We start from the raw sequence: 8,908 nt of genomic DNA, 5'->3' as shown, positions 1-8,908 counted from the left end.
ATACTGGAGCCTCAGGATAAACAAGACATTGGCAGAAGTGGAGTCCAGCTAGAGAACGTGTGCAGGACAGCCGGTATATACGGCTAGAAAACATATGTAACATGACAAATTAGTAAATGATATTTTCTTTTTCAGATTACACTACAGATGCAGACGTTAAACACGCACGCATATTCATCTCAATGAATACACACACGTAACCCTACTACTTCTATTAGTATCTCTGAGAGACTAAGCCAGCAGTTTCTCGAGATTGATAAAATTACCGTAGGTGCCACGCTGTCGACAGACACATTGTATAATACTATAAAAAATAGCGCAAGTTAAATTCTAAAATAAATCGAGAAAAACTCACTTATGTACCGGTTAGCAAATGACAACAACAATGTCGACAAGGTTGATCCAACAGCAAGAACAGCATCCGCACCACTAGATCAAGAGGATGCGACGATCAGGTGCATGCCTGGGCTGCCAGCAGACAGAATGCATGGCTTTAACGGCTGAGAGTCCGTGAGGGGCCGAATCCTGGTGGACTGGCGCCGGCGGCCCGAGGCCGGCCGGTGGGTTATATGGGGGCCTCGAACTGGCAGGACGATGATGAGGGTGATGACCACGGTGGATTTGGGCCCTGTTCACTAGGGCCGGCACTCGGCCGGGTCGTGGTTGGACTTTGGAGTGGCCGCTATCCCGCCGGCCGCATGCTGTCTTGTGATGCTGGTTTGTCTGAAACGCTGAACCCAAAATCTGTCTCAAGCGGCGGTCGACGACATCTTTCGTCTGGTGACTCCCCCTGCTTGCAACCTGCAGGCAAACACACGAGTGCACGAGCTGGAGCGTGAAGAGCATGCGGGGATCATCGCGGACAGCGGCATCCATCTGGAGAATTCAACGGAATGATGCAGGTCGCGCATCGTTACAGAAACTGTTCCGCTAACTGGCCCCGTAGAGCGCAAGTGTTTGAGCTAATCTTAGTTGCATAGCTTAGTTTGCATGTCTATTTCTGTTAGGGACAAGTGTGAGGCCAGAGACGTGCTTGGCTCACGCCGTGGTTCTAGAACTTTGCATGTGGGAGCGACACAACGGGCATGGCAGCACGTTGCTGGCGACGCTGAGAAGAACGGCGCGTCGCGCACCATGCACGGAGTGGCGCGGTCCTCGGGCCGTGGAGTCCGTAACGATCAAGCCTAATAAAAAGGATCGTGGCCAACGGCCAAGGCTGCAGTTCCGCAGCTGAAACACTTCCTCGCTCTCGCGTGCGTGTGTTGTGTTCTCGTGCGGCGTTCATCCAGTTCATCTCGTTCGTGTGCCGCATCGAGTGCCAGATCGAGATTCGGCTCCAACAAGTGGTATCAAGAGCCTAGGTGAAGGTTGCTGGCGACAACGATGAGCGGCAGTCGCACTCCATCGCCACCAAAGGCCCGCATCTCTGATGACGTGAAGAAGAAGAAGGAGGCGTCCGACGATGATGGCTCTGGTGGATCCGGCGACCCCAAAAGCAGATCGTGGTGGAGCGCATTGTGAAGGAACTCAGGGCATCGGTGGTGTACCCGGAACTCACGCGCTCAAACTACACGGAGTGGGCGCTGAAACTACACGGAGTGGGCGCTAGTGATGCAGGTGAATCTGGAGGCGCAAGGTCTATGGGATGCGATCGACCCGGGCAACGTTGATCGCCGCGAGGATCGACTTGCGCTGGCAGCGCTGCTGCGCACCGTGCCGTCCGAGATGCGCTCAATTATCGCGGTGAAGAAGACAGGCAAAGAGGCTTGGGAAGTGATCAAGACGATGCGTCAAGGTGCGGAACGCGTGAAGGCGGCGAACGCGCAGAAACTCCTGCGGCAGTTCGAGAACATCCGCTTCAAGGAGGGTGAGGCCGTCGACGATTTCGCTATGCGAATTTCCGGCCTCGCCACGAACATCTGCGTGCTTGGTGAGTCCCTGGATGAGGTTCGCGTTGTCAAGAAAATGCTACGTGTGGTGCCTGCTGCCTACAAACAGATTGCGCTCTCAATTGAAACGCTGCTCGATCTCGACACGTTATCACTTGAGGAGCTTGTTGAGCGGCTGCGCGCGACGGAGGAGCAGCTTGAAGATGATGGTCCAATCATGGACAAAACCAGGCGGCTGATGCTCGCTGAGGAGGACTGGCTGGCCAAACATCGCCATCGGCTGATGCCATAGTTCTCGGCGAGTGGCGAGAAGCAGGCAGGGCAACACTCGGGCACCAAGGCCAAAGGCGGCGGTGCAGGCGAGCGACAAGAAAAAGGTGAAGGGAAGGTGAAGCTCACAAAGGAAGGGACGCCGCGACGCAAAGGCAAGTGCCACAACTGCGGCATATGGGGGCACTGGGCGCAGGAATGCAAGAAGCCCAAGAAGGAGCGGCAAGAAGAGGCTCACCTCGCCAAGGCCGACATCAATCAACCAGCTCTCTTGATGGCAACTGCTATTGAGGAGGCGGTGACCGCGCCGCACGTCGTCCACCTGAATGAGAAGGAGGTGTTCCAGGTAACCTGCGAAGATGAGGCGCTCTGGTATTTGGATATCGGGGCCAGTAACCATATGACGGGGCGCCGTGCAGCCCTGGCTCACCTTGATGACACGGCGCGAGGCAATGTGCGTTTTGGTGATGGTTCTGTGGTGGAGATCCGTGGCCTCGGATCGATGGTTACAGAAGGACGTACTCGTGAACACAAGGTACTGACTGATGTCTATTACATACCAAAGTTGAAAAGCAACATAATCAGCCTAGGGCAATCGGAAGAAGGAGGGTGCAAGGTGGTTCTGGAGAACGGCGTGCTCACCGTGTTCGATCGGGAACGCGCGCTGTTGATCCAGGCGCCACGCACCAAGAATCGGACGTACACCATCAAGCTGAATGTGACGTCTCCAGTGTGTCTCCTCTCTAAGTGCGATGATCAGGCGTGGGTGTGGCATGCACGGTATGGGCATCTGAATTTCAGGGCCTTGCGGGAGCTTGGTGCTAAGAAAATGGTGGAGGGAATGCTAGTGATCAACCGCGTGGGGCAAATCTGTGATGGGTGTGTCATTGGCAAGCAGCATCGCTCCCCATTCCCACGAGCATCATCATTCAGAGCAGAGCGTGGACTAGAATTATTTCACAGTGATCTATGTGGTAAGATCTCACCACCCACTCCTGGAGGGAAGCACTACTTCCTGCTGGTAGTAGATGAATTTAGCCGGTTCATGTGGTTGGAGTTGCTAGCAACCAAGGATCAGGCACTATACTACTTCAAGAAGATCAAGGCTAGTGCAGAAACTGAACTTGGTGAAAAACTGAGGGCAATCAGAACAGACCGAGGGGGTGAGTTTAACTCACAGCTGGTCACCATTTTTTGCAATGAGACAGGCATCAAACACTACACAACTACACCCTACACACCACAACAAAATGGGGTAGTTGAGCGTCGAAACCAAACTGTGGTTGAGATGGCTAGGTGTATGCTGAAGAGTAAAGGTGTGCCACCAAAATTCTAGGGTGAGGCAGTAGTGACTGCTGTGTATGTGCTCAACCGGGCGCCCACTAAGAGTTTGGATGGCCGCACTCCCTATGAAGCTTGGTACAACAGGAAGCCCAGAGTGAGTCACCTACGCACTTTTAGCTGTGTGGCTCGTATGAAGAACACTAGACCTGGTTTAAACAAGCTCTGACAGATCCACAAAAATGGTGTTCTTTGGTTATGAACAAGGATCAAAGGGGTATAGAGTCTATGACCCAGTTTCAGAGAAGCTGCATGTGAGCAGGGATGTTGTGTTTGAAGAAATCCGAGCTTGGGATTGGAGTACAGAAGGAAATCAAGGAGAAAAACTGAATACTTTCAGTATTGAGCTGAAGGTGGCTGTTGGTTCCTCAACAACAGGCCTAACTGAAGATATTTAGCAACATACACCAGAACCTGTGACTCCTACGGGTGATCAATCACCGGGGCTGAAATTCGAGGAAAGTGCATCACCTCACACACCGGCAGGGACTCCAATTCAGCAGTGGGACTCACCTCCCACCGGCCAGGAAGTCGACTCTGAGGGGGTCCCACAACGTTTTCGAAGTCTATCAGACATCTACAATGCATCAGAAGAAATACAGGGCTATGAGTACAGTGGCTTGTGTTTGCTTGCTGCAGATGAACCTGGCAGTGTGGAGCAAACTCTGATGGAGAAGTGTTGGAGAGATGCGATGAAAGCTGAACTAGAAGCGATTCATGAAAATGACACCTGGACATTCTCTGATCTGCCAAAGGGATATAGGGCAATTGGATTGAAGTGGGTGTTTAAAGTGAAAAGGGACCCAGCAGGGAACATTCTGAAGCACAAGGCACGTCTAGTGGCAAAAGGTTATGCACAACGTCAAGGCATTGACTATGATGAGGTATTTGCACCTGTTGCCAGGATGGAGTCAGTCAGGGTGTTGATTGCTTTAGCAGCTCAAGGAGGCTGGGAATTACATCATATGGATGTAAAATCAGCTTTTCTAAATGGAGATCTCTCGGAACATGTGTTTGTACACCAGCCACTAGGGTTTGTTGATGAAAAGCGTGAAGGGCAAGTACTGAAACTGAAGAAGGCACTGTATGGGCTAAAGCAGGCTCCAAGGGCATGGAATGCCATATTAGATCAGGAGCTAGTGTCACTCGGTTTCAAGAGAAGTTCACTTGAACATGCAGTCTACAGAAGAGGAAGCACTAATTCACTGCTGTTAGTTGGAGTATATGTTGACGATCTGATCACTTGTGGTCCTAGTAATGCTGAAATAGCCAACTTCAAGCAACAAATGATGGACAGCTTCAAAATGACAGATCTTGGGCTGCTAAGTTACTACCTGGGGATTGAAGTCAAGCAGAGATAAGATGAGATCACTTTGTGCCAGAGTGTTGCTGACATTCCTATGGACACACAGAAGAAGCCCATCAAGGAAGGAGAAGGTGTGTTTCTGGATTCAACCAAGTACAGAAGCATCATTGGAAGTTTAAGGTACTTAGTGAATACTAGGCCTGACATTGCCTATTCAGTAGGGGTGTTGAGCAGGTCCATGGAAGCACCTTTGGAGAAACATTGGACAGCAGTGAAGAGAGTCCTCAGATACTTAGCAGGAACCATTTGCTATGGCTGCAAGTACATCAAGGGGTCAAGGCTGAATCTGAATTTGACAGGCTACAGCGATAGTGATCATGCTGGGGATCAAGGTGACAGGAAGAGTACTATAGGAGTGGTGTTTTTCCTTGGGCAAAACCTGATTATCTGGGTGTCGCAGAAACAAAAGGTGGTAGCACTGTCATCATGTGAAGCTGAGTATATAGCGGCAACAGCGGCAGCTTGTCAAGGCGTTTGGTTGAGCAGGCTAGTCGCTGATCTGACAGGCACTGATGTGAACATGTTCAGGCTGTTGGTGGACAACAAATCTGCAATTAATCTGATCAAGAACCCGGTGCACCATGAAAGCAGTAAGCATATTGACACCAAGTTCCATTACATTCGTGAATGTGCAGAAGATGGCAAGGTTGTTGTCTCTCATGTCGGGACGGATGGGCAGCTGGCAGACATACTGACCAAAGCACTCGGAAGGGTGAAGTTCGTGGAGATGCGCCTAAAGCTCAATGTCGTCCAGGTGCAACAAGATTAAGGGGGTGAATGTTTGAGCTAATCTTAGTTGCATAGCTTAGTTTGCATAGCTTAGTTTGCATGTCGATCATGTCTATTTCTGTTAGGGACAAGTGTGAGGCCAGAGACGTACTTGGTTCACGCCGTGGTCCTAGAACTTTGCATGTGGGAGCGCCACAACGGGCATGGCAGCACGTTGCGAGCGACGCCGAGAAGAACGGCGCGTCGCACACCATGCACGGAGTGGCACGGTCCTCGGGCCGTGGAGTCTGTAACGATAAGCCTAATAAAAAAGGATCGTGGCCAATGGCCAAGGCTGCAGTTCCGCAGCTGAAAAACTTCCTCGCTCTCGCGTGCGTGTGTTGTGTTCTCGTGCGGCGTTCATCTAGTTCATCTCGTTCGTGTGCCGCATCGAGTGCCAGATCGAGCTTCGGCTCCAACAGCAGGTGCAGCCGGCGGCGGCGACGCGGAAAGAGGACGCGCCGTCACGCTGTGACGGGAAAATTTCCGGCTCCGATTTTTTAGCCCGGCCCTGTTTCCCCTTTCCGGTTTCTTCATGGAAGATTCGGATGCATTTCCTCTCCCGTGGGCTAGTACTCTTGGGACGAGACGGCACGCGTAAAAGGCAAAACCGCCTGCCTCATCGGCGCCTCGCCAATTGCGTTGCTTTCTCCGACTCGAAACCGGAACATAATTTCCGGTGGGGTTCTCTTCCAGCCCGACTGCGATTTTCTTTTTCTCGAATTTTTTTTTCTAGCAGTCGGACTCCGATCAGTCAACCGGCGACGAGCCGGAAAGAACCCGGGAAGCCGCTTATATATATGGGAGGAAAGAGAGGTCGTCATCCGCCGCTGTGGTGGCCTGCCATCATCCTTTCACAGCTTGGGATCAACCGCCGCCAGCCATGTTCAAGTTCAACCCGGCGGCGCAGTGGCCCGGAGCCATGCAGCCACCACCGTTCCAGCACGCCGTGCCCGCGGGCGTGCCTCTGGCGCCGCAGTCTGGCATCCCGGTCCGCACTGTGTGGGCGGCGAACCTTGACGCCGAGACGGCCGCCCTACGCGCCTTCGCCGCCCACTACCCGGGCGTCGTCCACGCTGCGCCGCCGCAGGCCGACCACAACGCGCTCACCAAGGAGCAGCGTTACGCGGCGATCAGGGCCAACGCCGACCGCGCCGCCGACCCACACGCGCCGGGCTCCCTCGAGTACCTCGAGGCGCGCGGCATGGACCTTAACGCCCACCGCGCCCACGGCATCCCCGCGGTGAGGCTCACCTGCGCGCTCCACGGCTGCGGCTTGCTGCGCCGGCCGGGGCTCTCGTGGGTCGCCTACGCCTAGGGGCGAAGCCATGTTGGTCTTGCATGGTGCACATGCACCAGGGTAACAAATTGTAAGTTACATGAGCTATAACAAATTGTAAGTTACATGAGCTGTGCTCCAGGGCTAATTTATATCTAGCTTCGCCTGGCTACGCCGGCGCCTACCACGCGGCGTACCTGCTGAAGGTGATCGGGGGTGGCCTGCCACTCCCTGGCAACGTGGCAGGGTTCCTTGGCGCGTTGCGGCAGTTCCTCGGCGGGACGTCTACAACGTTGCGCGCATGGCAGGCGACTGCCCGTACACCAGAGTTCCAATCCCGCTGGTCGCATGGCAGAGTCCAGAGATTTAAATCTCATTAAATCTCAATCCCTATGCTACGTTTCTCAAGATGGTAGGAGGCTAATTTACCCTCTGATCTTTACATTCATATGGGGCTGGAACGCATCGTCGACTGCTTTGGCCTGGCACTGCCAACAGGGCAGCCCCAGGCTCGCCGATGCCGGTAGTGTTCTTGCACTACAAGTGTTTTTGTTGTCAGAGATCGCCGGAGTAGTGAGTTGAATGTCGCTGGCAAACTCCCTGCAGCACATACACACAACAAAACTCACGCGAAAACTAGATGAACAAAGAGACTTGGTCTCGTTTTGGTGCTGCCCGACGTCATAGATTTTCTGTTCTCTATTGCAAATACGAAGCAGATTACGAACGGCTACTCTAGCCGAGAAACTCGCTACGATCCCCTTGACGAAGCCTGCCAACCCAAGCTCCAGAATCGCAGTGCGCAAGATGCGCTCCTATGCGAACGTACGCACGTCAGAGCTTCCCCGCGCATGTGAGAGCTCCCACGTGCACAGCCAACTAACTTAGCCATGCACACTAACAGAATCAAAATGGAAAGGACTTTGAAAGCTAATTACCTGCACAAGAATTATTCAACAAATCTCCTTCTAAGCCTTGTGCACTTGAGTTTTGTGCACTTGAGCTACTCTAAGCTACTCACCAGAATGCAGGCCAATCTTGGTGCAGAGCTCTTGAAACTTGATATTTCCGAGTGGCTTCGTGCAGTTGCTCATTTGTTCCAATAAACTTCACTTCGATTTGCCCATTTTGTGCATAATCCCGGATGACATGAAACTTGACATCATTGTGCTTACTCCGGTCATGGTGCACTGGATTTTTTTATCAGCGAGATGGCAGACTTGTTGTCCACCCATTGCAAGGGCCTGCTCAAATCTGAATCGAGTATCTCAGCTAGCAGCCTTGCCAGCCACACCCCTTGATTGGCGGCAGCAGCAGCTGCAATGTACTCGGCTTCACAGCTTGATTGAGCCACAATCTTCTGTTTCGCCAACTGCCATCTCACTGGACTATCTCCAAGAAGGAATAGAACTCCAGAAGTACTCTTCCTGCTGTTCAAATCTTCAGCCAAATCACTATCACTGAATCCCCTGAGCTCAATTTTTTCTCCTCTCTTCCTTGGATAAAACAAGCCCCAATTCCAGGTGCCAGCAAGATACCTGAGAATGTGCTTCACTGCTGCCAAGTGTTCTTCATGAGGCATCTCTATGAACCTGCTCACGTACTCGACTGAAAAGGCTAGGTCAGGTCGGGTATTTACCAAATATCTCAGACTTCCCACCATGCTTCTGTACTCTGTTGCATCAACAGGAGGGGTATTCCTCTCTTTGCTCAGCTTCACCTTTGGATCCATCGGCACCTGACAAGGGTTGCAGTCCAGCATACCACCCTTACGAAGGATCTTCAGTACATAACTTCCCCGAGACAGTGATTCCCTCCTCCTTTTGTTTCACTTCTATGCCTAGGTAATAGGAAAGTTGTCCTAGATCACTCATCTTGAACACTGCAGCCATCTGTTCCTTCAACTCTTGTATACTGCAGCTGTTTGTGCCTGTGATCACCAGATCATCCACATAGACACCTACGACCAGCCTTTCCAAACCTCTTCCATGGCAA

General features: G+C 52.3%; 1 protein-coding gene across 1 annotated transcript; it reads left to right on the top strand.

Moving 5' to 3' along the window:
- The first annotated feature begins 6,517 nt into the window (after positions 1 to 6,517).
- Positions 6,518 to 6,952, top strand: LOC112890364. The gene has a single exon (XM_025957268.1). The coding sequence runs from the start codon at positions 6,518 to 6,520 to the stop codon at positions 6,950 to 6,952; it is 435 nt and encodes a 144-aa protein (XP_025813053.1).
- Positions 6,953 to 8,908: the final 1,956 nt, after the last annotated feature.

The sequence above is a fragment of the Panicum hallii genome, chromosome 4, assembly GCF_002211085.1.
Source record: "Panicum hallii strain FIL2 chromosome 4, PHallii_v3.1, whole genome shotgun sequence".
NCBI lineage: Eukaryota > Viridiplantae > Streptophyta > Magnoliopsida > Poales > Poaceae > Panicum > Panicum hallii.
Note: the sequence above shows the minus strand (reverse complement) of the source record. Positions and strands in the feature narration are given on the sequence as shown.